Genomic DNA, 16,299 nt, shown 5'->3' with positions numbered 1-16,299 from the left:
TGTGATAACTTTCATTGACTTACTATATTTGGCATTTTTGTAATTTTGTTTCAAAAAAAAAAAAACATATAAATGCCTAATCAGTTAATTTTAGTTCAATGATGCATAATTACTTATAAATAAATAATAATTAATTGACTTATAATCATAAACATAATTAGTGGCGGTTTTTGAAATACCTTTTTCCATAATCAATATATAATTTTTTCAAAAAATAGAGGGGACAAAGACACAAATAATTGAATTTTATAGATTAATTTAGATAAATATATATAAATATTAGAAAACTAAAAAAAAAACAATAATGGTGAAATGACTCCTCCTTTTGTTTTGCAATAATACTCCAAATAAAGGGATTAGAAATGCTTAATTGATCAAATTAAAAAAAAAATGAAATTTTGAGTTCTTCAATCTAAAATAAAATGAAAAAAGACCTTACCTCTTAGCAAGTCTTGACAAGGAAATAGCAAAGTTGAACAAGTAGCAGCTGTCTAACAATACTCACTATATAGTAAATAGATATCAAACTTTAGCACATTTTGCCATAAAACCATGTACCTATTTATAATCTCTGCTTAGCAGTATTAAGACATATTTTTCACGAGAAAACGACAAGTAGTACGCCAAATTAGTCTTTATCACATTCAAAGCCGGCAACAATACAATTTAAAATTGACTTATATATGGATTAGTTTTATTTCATTTTCCTCTATCAATTACAACGTGTTAAATTAAATATTTTTTATTATTTACGTCGGTTCATTGAATTTACTCTCATTCAATTAATTTGGACGTCAAAATAATAACTACTCTGGATCTTCTATGACTGGATTGTTTTTCCAATACAACATATGACGAATATATATGATTTTTCGTTGCTATGCGTCAATAGTATCAATGGAAGAATATACCACATTACCAGGCTCCATCGATGGAATATCCAAATCTACAAATCAAGATCAGCAATTAGAATAGTTAGTGAATATATTAGCAATTGAATAGAGTGGAGTCATGAAACATGTGCAGTAATGTGCAGAGTTTATCAGCACACGTCTGTTCCGTCTTCTAATCCAAGTCATCTTGACAATGCAAATTAATTTGAGAAATGCAATCCGTTAAAAACATTACATAATCGTGTTTGTATTTTTTTATTTTTTTAACATCAGACATGGTATGTGACCAAAATTTTTTTGTCCATATTATTATCTGTATTGTTATCTTATACGTCTTAAATCATTTTAAAATTCAAAACACATTAAAACTACTTTATATGTAACTTTAAAAGATTATATATATACTTTGATGAGTAGAAAGAATGATTATTTATATTGTGTAACTCACAGTATTCTTTTGATTTATTGGATCTCTTAATGAATAAAAATAAAATAAAATTTTATCGAATAGCCAAAATGGAGGGCTGGAACTAATTTTTTTTTTTTTTAAATTGTGCTTGATAGTTGGCGAAAAATAAATTTTATGTTGCTTTTGTGCCAAGAAAAAAAAAAATCTTTGTGCTTGATAGTTGCTTTTGTTGTTATATGAAAAGAAAAGGCAAACGAGTTCTCTAGCACTTCGACTTGGCTCAAACATGTAATTATCCTTTCTTTCTCTCTTTCTTTCTTTATCTGTCTGTCATTCCTTTTTCTCATTCAACTGTCGATGTTAGAGAAGAAGGAAACACCGATTCCCACCTCTTGCTCATATCATTGCTTTTTTTTATCTCCATCAAATCAAATATAAAATCGAAATTGGACCAAATTGATCTTATTTTATCTATTTTTGGTCAACCTAAATCGAAAATTTGGACTCTAAAACTTTTAAAACATAAACTAGACCAAATTAATCAACCGAAACAATCAAATTAAGATTGTATTAGATCAGTTTGGCTTGAGTTTTCTTTTTGCAAATGTGTGCTTGCACATACATCAAGCGCCTTGATTCAATTAATCACGTCGTCGGTGACCTCCACCGTACTCTATGATGATCGAAGAGCAAGAGCCTCCCTCCACAATAGCTGGATCATCATACAATAAAAAAGGAAATGGCCCTCTTGGCCTTCAAAAAATTGCATAGAAACTTGATGATGAATAATATTTGAAAATGGCTCCATCCACAAACCCAAACCCTAAAGATTTGTGACCATGAATTGAATAACGGGACGTCCCCTCTCCATGCTACGTTGCATGATCCAACAATACACCATGCACAGGTTGAGGACGGGATTGGCGATTGGTCCAAGTTAAAAATATTTTTCAAACTTATTTTTCTAAGAAATCCAAAGACTAAAAATCAGAAAATTATTTTTTAAATAAATTATTTTCGCAAAACAAATACAGTCTTGCCTTGCCTTTCAATATCACAAGTTCATCATTAAAATGATTAGCATAACCCTCCTCTTATGAGATGTTCAAGTTATACACTGTCGTTCAAGAAATAAAACAGCATAGAAATCTGTGAAATCACTTACAAGTTACGTCTTTCCGTCTTTTGAATTATATGATAAATAAATAAACGACGTCATATGATAAGTTTGCAACAGCTTGTGCATGCTGTTCGTTCGGCAAAAAAGGAATGCACATCACGGTGATCACTTACTATGCAACCACCCGTTATTCAAAGAAACAAACGACTAGTCTCCGAATTTCTCGAAATACGACGGCGTGCTGTGAGGCCAATATGAATGTTTTAGGCGGTCGTCGAACGACATGTCGGTCAATTTAGGAATAAGTTTGTTTGGGCCTTTTAAGTTTTAGAAGCATCTGAGTTGGGCCAACTTTAAGCCCATGAAACAAGGAAAGATAAGAGTGGATACGTATTGAGGCAGTGGCTGAATAGTGAAATAATTGAGTAACGCACCATGTTATCTGCACCGATTTTGAGCGTATTTAATCGGTTAAGACTTCTGAACTAACAACCTGCAGTAAACATCACACGCTTCGAAATGAGCAAAAACCACTTCTGACAATCACCACCGTCATCGTTCAGGTAAGCAAGAAGCAGAACTTGCTTCTTTCTTCTTTGAATTTTACATTTTTCATCGCTTAGATTTGCCGGTTTCGTTTTTTCAGTCAACATAGGTGACTCTATGGCCACTCAATCGTCCCCTCCTCCTCCTTCTAGTGTTCCCGATGAGAAACCCCAAAGTCCAGGTGCTAAACAAATATCTTACTTATGTTGACATTTGGTTTTCCTTTTCTAGTGTTGTACGAATCGATATCTGAATGTTAATCTAGTTTTTAAAATTAGATATCAATTTTTGGTTTCGAGGAGTAGTAGGAAATATTTCTGCAATTTGAATTTATGTGTTTTGTGGACATATCGATACAATTGAAGTTTTGGTATTATGCTCTCTTATTAGTACACTGTTATATCTCGTCGTTATTTATTTTGTTTGGTGTTTTGTGGAAGAAAATTGCGTTAATATGAAACTTTATTAACAAGTGAAAGAATCCTAAATCTCGTTCCAATTTCCATCAACCAGTGACGTCCGCATATTCTGTTATCCTTTTCCAAAACCCGTATAATTTTAGAATAAGAAAATGCCGTTTGCATTTCAAGGTTTGAATTTTAGTTTATTTTGCATATGTTTTGGACTTGCAAAACTAGAGGGGAAAAACACGCTTCATCTCGTTATCTTTTTAGTAGATCTTTCGAGTTTAAAGAAATACAAGTTTTCATTCACATTCATGAGTTTATCACCACCCAAACGAAAGAAAATATTTATTGTTAATTTCACAAAAGCATGAATTACTTTGTTCCAATATATGTCCAAACTCAACTTAATTTAATGCAATGGCCGTGCCTTTTGCTTGTTAATCTCACATTGAAGAGAACTTGAAACATATGATCAAATTTATTGGTTTAGAAGTTAGGACCAACAGTTTATTCTTAGTTGGAGTCCCTTAGCTAAAAAGCTAATCATGTAGCAATGTTCTTTGAAACATTTAGCTTCAGAGCTGGCACAACCAACAAATGAGATTCAGCAGCCAGCCAGGGAGGAGGCTACTAAACAGAGTCCCCCATCTGTCTTTGTGAACTCGGAACCAATGCGAGAGGATCAAGTGCAGAATGCTGTAAAATTTCTTTCACACCCAAAAGTTAGGGGTTCTCCGGTCATGTATAGGCGATCCTTTCTTGAAAGGAAGGGCCTAACAAAGGAGGAAATTGATGAAGCTTTTCGCAGAGTGCCTGTAAGTAATTGCTTTTGTTTGGTGACTCTTTTCTCCATGGCATTTCTTTTATAAAGAATTCATAAAATCTCAATATGTTCATGCCTATTCCATTTTATCTCTAACATTTTCTGGAACTTGAAGGACTCCCCTCCAAGCACACAAGCAAATGTTACAAATCAAGGTAATAATCTTTGCAATATTGAATTGGGACTCAGCTTTTGTGGTATATCAGTTCTTGGTTTTGGAAGAAATTCTGTTGTCCTTTTATCACTAATGTTATTGGTGTTTCTTCTGCAATAAAGTAGATGCTCAAGTGAGATCAACATCAAATGTTCAGCCGCCAGCCCAGACACAAGTTCTTCAGCCTGCAGCAGCTGCTCCTACTGGTACTGTTTCCTCTGTGGCAACTTTAGCAAGATCCCGTTTTCAATGGTATCATGCTGTTTTAGCAGTAGGATTACTGGCAGCTTCAGGTGCTGGGACAGCTGTCCTGATTAAGGTATCAACAACTATTTTTTCTTCTACCATTGCATCAAATTAGACAAATGTCAATGCCTAATGTGCATGTGCAATTATGAGCTTCTGTGCTGTATCTTTATGTTTTTTCTACCTAATCATGCATTTTAACATGTGTGTTATGTTCTTTTGACGTCACTATTAGATTAACATGGTCCTTGTTCAGAATGCTATTGTTCCCAGACTGAAGTTGTGGATACGCAAGGTTGTATTGGAAGAAGAAGAAGACTCTATGAAGAAAGTTAATGCAAAACCAAGTTTGGCAGAAGAGGCAGCTGCAGCCGCAAAATCAGCTGCAGCAGCGGCAGCTGATGTTGCAAAAGCAAGCCAAGAAATCTTGAATTCAAAAAGTGAAGGTGGGATTAGGAGTTGGGCTTATTATGTTTTATCCATTAATTTTGCTGACTTTAACTAGTATCTAATAAGCTTTTATCATCTACAAAATTGCTGAATTTTGATATCTTCTCCTCAGAGAAGAGATACTTTGAGGAATTTATGAATTTGCTGGATCTTCAAGTTCAGGAAATGAAATCAATGAGTATGGCGATACACAAATTGGAAGGTATAAAATCTTGCCGTCTCATCACACTAGTAGATTTGCTAATATGGCTGCACAAGCTTGGTTGTTAAGTGGCTGCTTGTTGCCTATCTCTGGGGCAGTCTGTACTAAACATAAATTTATTGAGGATATGTTTGCACTGAGGATATATTTACACACACATCCATAGTCGGTTAAAAGGAAAACTTATTTTATCATTTTCATACGAACTTAGCTTCTTTCACGAATCAAACTTACAGCTTTGTGGTTGCAAGCCAAGACCTGGTCACTGTGTAACTATATAGTCCCAATTCAAAATATAAAGAAATTTACATGGTCAATTTTCACAGAATAACTTACAGCTTTGTGGTTGCAATCCAAGACCCTGGTCAATGTGTGAACTGTAGTCCCAATTCAAAATGTAAAGAAATTTATATGGTCAATTTCACAGAAAAAGGAAGGAATATTTTTATCTATATCACAGCTTTGGACAAGTCCTTTGTGTGTGTACATGTAAAAGTGATGATGTTCCTTAACAAACAGTGAAATGAAACTATCCCCATTGCTATGCCAAAAGTTCTTATCCTCAAAATTAATTCTTCAGGTAGCATTTTCTTCAGTTTTAAGGTTTCACTGTAGCTAAACTACTAGTCACTTTTCAGTACTAAATTTTCCTTTTGAAATTCCATAGAGTTTCTGGAAAAGGCGTCTCAAAATAAAAGCCAGGACTTTTTTGTCTCAGACATTTTCTTTTACTGTCTGTTAGGACAAGCTAATAACCTTGGAAGAACATCTCTTGCTGATCAAGAAGATTATACACTCTCAGTGGCAAATCATCCTAAGGTAAGTATACCATAGTGTGAATTATAAAGCTAAGCTTCATGATCTGGAAAGTGAATTTGGACTGTAGATTCTGTACAACTAGTTTTGAAACATGCAAATTGATGTTCTTTCTGATTCATTTTTTTTTTTTATCCCAGCAAACCTATGTGAATGGGAAGGCGGATTCTGATTTGCGCTCAGGTTGTTACCTTCAATATTTTGTTTTTGTTTGTTTCTTTTTTATGGTTTGATTATCCATTTCATGTAATTGCAATTGTGGACAGTGAGATCTTCCTCGCCGCCCACGTCTGCTGAACCCTCAGTAGCACCACACCCAAAGTCATATATGGAGGTAAAAGTGCATGTAAATTTGTTGATTTTATTGTATGAGCTTGAGGATCATCCTTGTTCTTAGTACGCAATTTTGTGTATCCAAATTATTGTGGCCTGTATATGTTTTGAATTTCTTCATTTAGTTTAGTAGTGAAGTTGGATAGATAGCAATTCATGAATTGATTCTGTTGAGTTAAATAAAGATTCATAGCATCATGTCTTATTCATTTTTTTCATAACATTGCAGATCATGGCAATGGTCCAAAGAGGAGAGAGACCTCCAAACATCAGAGTAAAGAAGACTTAGTTTATATAAAGATTGGCTGCTTTTTGCGGTCAAATTAATTTTATCCTCCTGGAATTTTATGCAGGATATCAATGATCAACCGCCCAACCCTAACCAGCAAATTTCAAATCCTCGCTTGGCACCTAGAAATAAGGTGTGTTTTTTGAGAGGTTTTCCTTCCTTAATGTCCGCCCTCCCCCTTTTTACCCCTTTGTTGTTAACTTGCTATAGATTATGGACCAATGAATCCTTGTTGGATGTGCTTTGCTATTTAAGGAATAAAATTTTGGAACTTGTACTTCTATTTGTTCTTTGAGAAGTTCTAGTCCTCTTTTCTTAGTGTAGGTCATTTTTCGCTGCACTCGTCCAATTAAAAATGCCAGAATCTCTACTGATGGTGCAGAATATGAAATTCACTCCTTAAAACTGCATTTACTCGACTTCTGAGACTTGTGAGAATATGTAATCAACTGATGGCTCCTATGCCCTATTTTTCATATGGCTCAAATTCAATGCAGCATATGAGCTACATCTAAGAACAAAGTTGTTGATGCTTGTTTGATCTATTGAGAAATATCTTCACATTGAATCTAATTAACTCATTTTCTTTCTCATGTAGCCTTGGGAGGTGGGTCAATCCCAAACCAATTTGAGCCAAGTGCTTCAGCCCCAAGTAAATGGAGAAGGTTTGAATACCAAGATACAAGAAAACGGGGTGACCTATCAGTTTGATGGCGAGAACACTACACCTTGGTGGCAGCGGAAGAATGCGAGAATCACAGAGATTGAAAATGAAGATGAACTCAAGACTGGACCTTACAGTGCACGAACTAATGAGCAGCCAATTCAGCGTGCATGGGTTCCTCCACAGCCACCGCCTGTTGCAATGCCTGAAGCAGCAGAAGCCATTCGACGGCCAAAACCATCAGTTCAGAAGGAACAGTTGGCTGATGATCAGCCTGTGTCTCATTCCACAGACGCAACGGATGAGTTGCAGAGGATAACAAAAATATCTGAATCAGGTGGTGCAGTGGAGATCAACGGTGGGGAATCAGAGGTAAACTCAAGCGAGATAAAGGAAGATCAAGAACACAGCTATGAAGGAAACTGAAGGTGGATTTGAATTTGCAGGATCAGCTGGCCTGAATTACAGGTAGGTAATTACGAGTAAAAATAATTGTTTGAAGAATTATCCTGTATCTGCCTGAAACTATATGTTTATTCCCATGAGTATTGTGTATCCAAATTGAGCTTTAAACAATATATGTGGTATTTATTTTATAAGGGAATAAATTGTGAATAAACAAAGCAAAATTGCAATCTTTATAGCGTAGTCTAATCTTGCTGTTGCTTCTTTATTTAATGTCAGCCTACTACTGTACTCTATTTTAATACCTTAATTTCTATCACACGCTGCCCATTTGTTTTATTTTTGTATATTAAGCATTCCAATCTTGCTGTAAATATTCAATTAGAAGTCATTTTCTTTTCTGGAATTGAGGTTACTAAATGATTTAACTTGAGCCACATTTAAAACTTAAATAAGTAGAACCGAGAGGATAGATCGATTTCAAATTTGAAAAGGGCATGCTTATTTGTTTCTGAATGATAAATCAGTGCTTGTCCATTATTAATTTATCATCGTTTCCCTTATAATTTAGGTGGCAAAAAATGTCCATGTGCTTGCCTGACAACTTGCTTAAAATGTAAAAAAATAAGCTTGTGAATTATAAGTTATTTATGGTATTATGATTATTGTCGTTTTGTATCTTTTATTTCCAAGACGTGATTAGCAATGGACATTAACAAAGTTATCTCTGATTTTATGCACCTTGGAATGTGTGGCTCCACTTGTTTTCTTGTGCTGGCAAATTAGTACCTACCAGATTTATTTATTATTATAATACTATAATTTTTATTAAAAATTTTGAGATTATATACTTGTTTACGGACAAGATATACCAATAGAAACCAGATTTTGTGACTGCCGGTGGATTCCCGATTTCTGGATCGATCTCTTCATTCGCGTTTGGTGAATTAAAGATGCATAGGTGTCCATTTCCATTTTGTTAGTGAAACTTCATAATTTATACTATTATGGTAAAAAAAAAAAAAAGTTAAATCGTGATGTAAAAATCTCTCTCTCTGATGTCGAAGGAGAGGGTATTGTTGTCTTATCTGTTGTTGCTACGATAATGAATTGAGTGGTTTAATAATAATAATATAAAATCCAAACAGAGCAGAGAGTTTGAGCTTGCCATTTTTGACTGATGAAATAAGCTAATGTTTTATCCAGAGCAGCCTAATAGACAAAACAAAACTTTGACAATTATAATATGGATTCCATTTTCTCTCAGTCAAGATATCTCAGCTCACTCGATTAAACATTATAAATAAATAAATAAACAAAAAAGATGGCTGCTGCGGTTTCCTTATATATATATATATTTTATAATTTTTTTGTTGGTAAAACTTGACTGCAAATATTAATTTGGTTTTGTTGGAAATTATAGGGCTCTATGACTTCATGCAGTATACTAAACAATTCAAAGCAGACGTTTGAGTCATTCAGTCATCACTTCTCTCTTGGTTGCTTTACACTTCTTCTTTTACTACTGTAGTCTACTTTGTAGACTGAATTATTATTATTATTATTATTATTATTTTTCTTAGTTTATTGATCCATTTTTCTTTATGGGATTTAATTATCCAATAAAAATCTCAGACCTTCAATGCACAATTGTGGTGCTATTAGAGTATTTGGAATCACTAAAAAATTTAAGAATAAAAATGAAATAAATTTCGATTTTGCCGACCCATTTGGCTTTCGATATTATATTTGGATAGTTTATTATTATATAAAAATGAAATGAGGAAGAACACCAATCCTAGAGAATATCTATATTTTAAAACAGTAGAGTACAAAATTCTTATTTAATTATTATTGACAGAAACATATTTTTAAGAGAGCTGGTTAGTCTCTTTGTTGACCCTGCAATATGTCTAGTTTTCCTCCCTAAATTACTTTCAGCTCTCCTTTATTGACTCCTAAACCTTAACTGACAGATCTTTCATTCCTCTGTTATTTATACTTAGAATTTCTTTACCAATTAATAAAAGTAAATTCTATTCTCAAATTTAATAAATTTATCATTTTTATGTAAGATGTATTCGAAAATAAATTTTAACTTTTTAATCGATTAAAATATTAAACGCTTACATTTTAAGCATCTGACTCCATTCATCGATTATACAGAATCAATCACCCAAAAAATGATATGCAACGTGTTGAAAACAGTGGAGACACGTGAATTCATGCCTGCCATGGTGCATGTGAAACAACACATGATGTGCCCATTTCATTTCATCATTTCTCTATCAAATGGTACTTTTTGTCTTTTGTAATATTAATTTATTTTAGATTTTGTTGTCCCGAAATTAAAGTAATTTTTTTTCTAAAATTAAAATGATTCAATCATTTTATTTTTTTTAATTTCAGTAAAAAGATAAAAAATGATAAATTTCACAAAACGGAGGAAGCACAGTTTATTACCTTATCATTTATATTTATTTATTGCGTCGTTAATACTACCAAACTTTACCAAACTTTGGACTTTGGCTGTTAAAATCAAACCTTTCTTGATTTCATAAAATATATTATTCAAACACACTTAATTTTATTTTCTTTCTCCTCTATTCTCTTGTTATAATTAATTACTAAAAAGTATTGTCGTTTAGCTACAGACCCCAATCTTCAAGTGGACAAGAACAATTACTATTGTTTTAATGGATTTAGGGTAAGGTGAAATAGAACTTAAAAAAAAAAAAAAGGAAATAAACACAAATATGAGTTTTAATTTTGAAATTTCTAAATTAAATTCAAACATTGTATGCTATATATGATTTTTTTTTTTTTTTTGTTGAAAATTGAATTTCATATCTTTGACCTTTTTGAATTGATAATAGTAACTATAAGAAAATAAAAATTTCTTTAGATAACTATGCTTATGAGCATCAAAAACAAAAAGATGCCTTTTCATAAAAGCCCATGATAAGAATATCTTTTTGGCTATATTCAAAGGGGATCTACTCAGGTATCCAAAATATCACTGTTTATGTGTAGTTTGCAGTCAAATTTCATGCATCACAGAACGGTGTCGTCTGCCTCCAGTTTAAGGTTATTCATGCATCATATAACTATTAATGAGTAGTAAATACTCCTAAAACAAATTCGGATAGAGAGACCGTCGTGAACCCGAAAACAATATTAGAAAAGAGTAATTTTTATGCACAATAAAATATATAAGTTTCAAGGATAGTTCATATTATTTTGTTTTACAATAGTGTATTTTAACAACCTTCCGTTTTTAATTGATAAAAAACAGCCACATGCTAATCATATTTCCAATTCAATGCTTTTATGCAATTTTTAGAAGATCGAAAGTTAATACAAGATTTCGCTCCCTTAAATAAAAATTATTGCTATATCTATTTTATAATACTTATCGCATTTAAAATTTTACGTTCTTTCAAAAAATTATTAAATTTATTAAATTTAATGGTAATATAAATGTAATGTCATTATGTTTCTTAATAAGTAATTAATTTCCATAACTAAATATATATTGGGGTATCCACTGAGTCCACGAAGATGAGCTCATTGGACAATCTGTCCCACTCACTGTCATCCAGTCTAATTCCGGTATTCCACGGTCAATTATATCCCCCTCCCCTCCTCTTACCTCCTCAACACACAAACAGACAAAGCGAACAAAAAATAATAAAATCAAAATCAAAATCCCGCAATTCACAAAGCCACACGCCTACCGTATAAATTTCTAACATTTTCGTTTCATTTATCCCCAGCCTCAGGCCACACATATCGTATTCCAACTCTCTCTCTCTCTCCTGAAATTCGAGTTGGTAGAACTTTTGAATTTGATTGGTTAATTTCATGGCTCTTAATTTGCTTTCTCCGGCTGAAATCAAAGCCATTTCCTTCTTAGATTCCACCAAGTCCAACCAGCTACCCAAGCTTCCAGGTTTAACTCTTCTCTCTGCTTTTCCATTTTTCTCTCCTTTTCTGTTTGGTTACCTAGAAAGACGGACACACAAAGTTGGAGCTACTGAGCTACAACATAAAGCTTATTTACCTGTACTCTTTTTTAGTCTGAAAAGCGAAACTCTTATTCTTTTATACATGATGAAATACGACCTTTATAGGAAAAGATAAGACTGAATGGATTCCTTTTTGAGTTTTTGCTGATCAAAAGGAAAAAGAAAAGAGAGAGAGAGAGAGAGAAATTTATTTTTTTTGTTTTTGTTTCAACTAGAACTGAAGCATTTCTGTGTAAAATGATTGTATTCTGTTGGTTTATTGATGGTTTTAAGTATAACAAACTCGGGTTGCTGTTTTGTGAAATTTCAGGTAGTTTCAGTTTGAAGAGAAAGGATTTGGGAAGGAAAGTGCAATGTTCGGCTCAGCCTCCTCCACCAGCCTGGCCTGGGAGAGCTTTTCCAGAGCCAGGCCGTAAGACTTGGGATGGTCCGAAGCCTATTTCAATTGTTGGATCCACTGGCTCAATTGGTACTCAGGTGTGAATTCTTTGAGATTTATCTTCTCCACTTCTGGCTGCTTTTGATTGATGATAAGTCTCAGAAATAGAATTTGATAATTTTGTTTTGGCAGACATTGGATATAGTGGCAGAGAATCCTAATAAATTTAAAGTGGTGGCGCTTGCGGCTGGTTCAAATGTTACTCTTCTTGCTGATCAGGTAATCAGTCAATTTCGTTATGATATATATAGAACATGCAATACTTCTAATTTATTATTTGACCTTTGTTTTTGGTCCAATCATGATCTTAATCTTTAGTGAACTTCTTATGCTTGGCAATCTGAGATTTAGCAAAAAGTATTCTAGTCAAATTCAATTCAGCTGGTGCTGATAATTTTTTTGCATTATACAGGTGAAAACTTTCAAACCGCAACTTGTTGCAGTTAGGAATGAGTCATTAGTTGATGAGCTCAAAGAGGCTTTAGCTGATGTTGAAGAAAAGCCTGAGATTATTCCTGGGGAGCAGGGAATTGTTGAGGTAGGGTACCATCTAATTTCTCAACTTTGGTTTAGTTGATGAAGCCGTTCTTGTTATTAATTGCCAGTGATTTATTTTTAGGTTGCTCGCCATCCAGATGCTGTCAGTGTTGTTACGGGAATAGTAGGTTGTGCAGGCTTAAAGGTACACTCTTAGTCTTCTTTTGTCATTTTCTTGTAAATCTCATCACATGATACAAAAATTTTTAGTGCCTTTATTAGGTAAAATATGTACGAGGAAGATAATAAAATGTGAAAGCCTAGGTTCAACATAATGTGAAGACGGGTGGATGTATGATAATTTCCTTTCATATTGATATAGTTGGACATTTATGTAAAGATTCTTAAGGAAAAGAAAAGGAGAGAACACCCTGACTGGTCAACGTTTTCTTGGTTTATGTATTTTATACTGATTGCAGTATTTTGACTATTTGATGATTCTTTGAGTTACTTATAGATTTAAACTGCATGGTGCCAATTAGTAACATGAATGGATCACCTAAAGTTTCTCGATTGACTTTTTTCAGCCTACCGTGGCTGCAATAGAAGCTGGAAAAGACATATGCTTGGCCAATAAAGAGACTTTAATTGCTGGAGGTCCTTTTGTCCTACCTCTTGCTCACAAATATAACGTAAAAATTCTTCCAGCTGATTCAGAACATTCTGCTATATTTCAGGTATGAAAACGTATCTATGCTAATAACTAAATTTCTGTATATCTCAGATGCTTCTGCTACATTGTGAATTCTATTTGGTATTAGCTCATCTTATTTCTAGCATTTTGCACAATAATTTATTTTCAGTATATTCTATTTCTATTAATTATAAAGAGATCTCTTTTCTACAGTGTATTCAGGGCCTACCTGAAGGTGCATTGCGGCGCATTATTTTAACTGCTTCTGGTGGGGCTTTCAGGTGAGAAATCATAATTTAAGCTTCAATTTCTGAGTTTGTAAGTTTAAGAGACTGCTGGGAAATATTAACCTTCTGCTGTTGTTGCATACTATATTTATTTGCTCTGTTGATAGGGCAATAATTTGTGGATATTGATTCTTTGATAATTTGGAAAATTTATGTGTTTAAAATCTGTTTTGTTGCACTTGTCGCTTTCCATTAGTATCAAAACAGCCACTAAATTGACATAATCAAAATCATAGGTTAAAACAGTTCTCTATTTATGTTTGTCTTCAAGTTGCATCTTTTTTGTAGTGTTTAGACTACTGAACATCTGATCTGTCCCTATCATTCATTTTTTTCATGGCTTCATTCTGAATATCATAAATTTTCATTTCACACCCGGTTAAATTTTGAAGAAGCTGTTTTTTAACTATTTGATCACTTGAATGCTGACAGGGATTTGCCTGTTGAAAAATTGAAAGATGTTAAGGTAGCTGATGCTTTGAAGCATCCTAACTGGAACATGGGGAAAAAGATTACTGTAGACTCAGCTACCCTTTTCAATAAGGTTTGCAATATTGCTCTGTTTTCTATAATTTTCTCCATGCTGCGTGCAGCATATTGAGTGAAAAATAAATTTGCAACCATGCTCTGGAATACACTCTCAAGTCATTTCCCGTTTTTACAGGGTTTAGAAGTTATTGAAGCCCATTATTTGTTTGGAGCTGACTATGATAATATTGAGATAGTAATTCATCCACAATCTATAATACATTCAATGGTTGAAACAGAGGTGTGCACTGTCATCTTCTCCCTGCTTGCACCATAGGAGTTCTTTGTTCTTTTCTTATATTCTTTTTTTTTTTTTCCCTAGGATTCTTCTGTTCTTGCACAGTTGGGGTGGCCCGATATGCGCTTACCAATTCTATACACCATGTCATGGCCAGACAGAATTTCCTGCTCTGAAATAACCTGGCCTCGCCTTGATCTTTGCAAGTGAGAACACATTTTTCCTTTCAAACTATGGATTTAGATATATTACAAGTTTATTGGGAACTTTTGTGAGGATTATAGTTGATATTTAGAATTATATTGATGATGCAGGCAAGGGTCTCTAACATTTAAAGCTCCTGACAATGTAAAATACCCATCTATGGATCTTGCCTATGCTGCTGGAAGGGCAGGAGGCACCATGACAGGAGTTCTTAGTGCAGCTAATGAGAAAGCTGTGGAGATGTTCATCGATGAAAAGTATGTCTATCATTGCTTAACAATTATCTGCTTGCAAATCGTAAAAGTTATTATGGCAACCTTTTGTTGCATAGCTTGTGGAATTCAAGAAATTCTAAAAAGTTTATGCACTACAACCTTGTCTTCTGGCCAATTTTGGTAGCACAAGTCATATAGATGATGCAGTATGAAGTTTTAGTGGACCCTTGATTACTGATCAGTGCTTAGAAATAGATGACTTGATATATGTGGAAGTATAAGGAGTCAGAAATGAAGATGCTCATCTTTGATCAAACGCTTAGCCAGTAAACAGATGGGTTTGAGAGTCATAGGTGTAATCCTATAAGCAGAGTGGTAGTTAAGGGATTCTTTTCTCTTTTTTTCTTGTCCATTGAAGCTAGCTGGCAGCCTAAGTGTCTCCTCGGGTAGTTTGATGTGATCAATGACTAAACATACAAAATTTTGTTAGGGCAGAGTTACTAAATTTCTGCTATTTTTTGGAATTTGTTGTCTTGGTTAATGTTGTCAAGAAAAATATTTTATAGATTATAGCATCACCTATATCAAGTGGTTGAACCATAAATTTAATGCACTTGGATGTCTGTTCAACTTTATTTTATTTTTCTATGATCACTTGGGTGATTAACAAAGATGCTAGTATGCATGTGCTTATGTTGAGAATCTTTAGTTAATTAACAGTTTGCCGTCTTTTTTCAGGATAAGCTATCTTGACATTTTCAAGATTGTGGAGCTAACTTGCAATAAGCATCGGGCAGAATTGGTGAGCTCACCTTCTTTAGAGGAAATTATACATTATGACTTGTGGGCGCGAGACTATGCTGCTAATTTGCAACCCTCTTCTGGTTTAAGTCCTGTTCTTGCATGATCAACCACTTGACAAGCCATGGTAGTAAGTTTTTGTTTCTTTAACTGGAGGGTTGATGTTATACTCATGTTGGAAACCGGCATTGTTGGTGGGGTTTATGGGGGGCGTCTTGCAGATGTATTATATAGCTTGTCAAGATGGCAACCGAAATGTGTTATCCTTGAGATGCTAAATGAATTTTCAAGGTCATGAATGGGAAGATTTGATTTTGGAAAAAGAAAATGAATACGAAATTGCATTTTGTATTGAAAAAATAAAAATTGTTCATTTTGGTTTCATATTTCCAGTTCTTGGAGGATGGCAATCTTTGAAAGCCACACCATAGGAAACAAAAATATGGTTTATCTACAGTATTCTATACGTTTATGTTGATCCATTGGGTGCACAGAACTACTCTACACTGAACTCTCAATCTGGTTATGCAATTGCAAACTTGATTCTTAGCATGAACATTCTATTTCCTCGCTCAGGAATGTCCCTGTGCTGTCTAACAAACCAAAAATTTGTCAGGCCCGTGAAAAGAAC

At 33.8% G+C, this 16,299-nt stretch overlaps 2 protein-coding genes across 4 annotated transcripts; both read left to right on the top strand.

The window, feature by feature from the left end:
* Window positions 1–2,844: 2,844 nt before the first annotated feature.
* On the top strand, window positions 2,845–7,993 carry PEX14 (peroxin 14). Of its 2 annotated transcripts, none has more exons than XM_012224678.4 (13): window positions 2,845–2,985; window positions 3,069–3,149; window positions 3,949–4,190; window positions 4,314–4,353; window positions 4,478–4,671; window positions 4,855–5,044; window positions 5,161–5,250; window positions 5,993–6,069; window positions 6,207–6,249; window positions 6,333–6,400; window positions 6,629–6,673; window positions 6,753–6,821; window positions 7,287–7,993. In XM_012224678.4, the coding sequence occupies exons 2-13, from the start codon at window positions 3,086–3,088 to the stop codon at window positions 7,776–7,778; spliced, it is 1,614 nt and encodes a 537-aa protein (XP_012080068.1). In that variant the 5' UTR covers window positions 2,845–2,985; window positions 3,069–3,085; the 3' UTR covers window positions 7,779–7,993. The 2 variants fall into 2 exon arrangements, with proteins under 2 accessions (XP_012080068.1, XP_020537559.1); XM_020681900.3 differs by having other exon boundaries at window positions 4,475–4,671.
* A 3,415-nt stretch (window positions 7,994–11,408) lies between these two features.
* DXR (1-deoxy-D-xylulose 5-phosphate reductoisomerase) lies at window positions 11,409–16,052 on the top strand. 2 transcript variants are annotated; one of them, NM_001308791.1, is made up of 13 exons: window positions 11,622–11,709; window positions 12,096–12,262; window positions 12,357–12,443; window positions 12,637–12,762; window positions 12,844–12,906; window positions 13,289–13,438; window positions 13,609–13,676; window positions 14,115–14,226; window positions 14,347–14,451; window positions 14,533–14,654; window positions 14,763–14,909; window positions 15,606–15,775; window positions 15,916–16,026. In NM_001308791.1, exons 1-12 carry the CDS (start codon window positions 11,622–11,624, stop codon window positions 15,772–15,774), a joined length of 1,404 nt encoding a protein of 467 aa, NP_001295720.1. In that variant the 3' UTR covers window position 15,775; window positions 15,916–16,026. The 2 variants fall into 2 exon arrangements, with proteins under 2 accessions (XP_012080067.1, NP_001295720.1); XM_012224677.4 differs by having other exon boundaries at window positions 11,409–11,709; window positions 15,606–16,052.
* The last annotated feature ends 247 nt before the right edge of the window (window positions 16,053–16,299 follow it).

Source organism: Jatropha curcas, chromosome 10 (genome assembly GCF_041381405.1).
Source record: "Jatropha curcas cultivar XTBG-Jc1 chromosome 10, XTBG_Jcur_1.0, whole genome shotgun sequence".
In the NCBI taxonomy this organism is placed as follows: domain Eukaryota; kingdom Viridiplantae; phylum Streptophyta; class Magnoliopsida; order Malpighiales; family Euphorbiaceae; genus Jatropha; species Jatropha curcas.
This window is presented reverse-complemented; position numbering and strand designations above follow the sequence as displayed.

Coding starts and splice junctions, on each gene's coding strand:
- PEX14 (XM_020681900.3), top strand. CDS start 3,086: ATGGCCACTCAATCGTCCCCTCCTCCTCCTTCTAGTGTTCCCGATGAG. Junction 3,150..3,948: donor TGAGAAACCCCAAAGTCCAG/GTGCTAAACAAA, acceptor TGAAACATTTAG/CTTCAGAGCTGGCACAACCA. Junction 5,251..5,992: donor GGCGATACACAAATTGGAAG/GTATAAAATCTT, acceptor ACTGTCTGTTAG/GACAAGCTAATAACCTTGGA.
- DXR (XM_012224677.4), top strand. CDS start 11,622: ATGGCTCTTAATTTGCTTTCTCCGGCTGAAATCAAAGCCATTTCCTTC. Junction 14,452..14,532: donor ATTCAATGGTTGAAACAGAG/GTGTGCACTGTC, acceptor TTTTTTCCCTAG/GATTCTTCTGTTCTTGCACA. Junction 14,910..15,605: donor GAGATGTTCATCGATGAAAA/GTATGTCTATCA, acceptor GTCTTTTTTCAG/GATAAGCTATCTTGACATTT.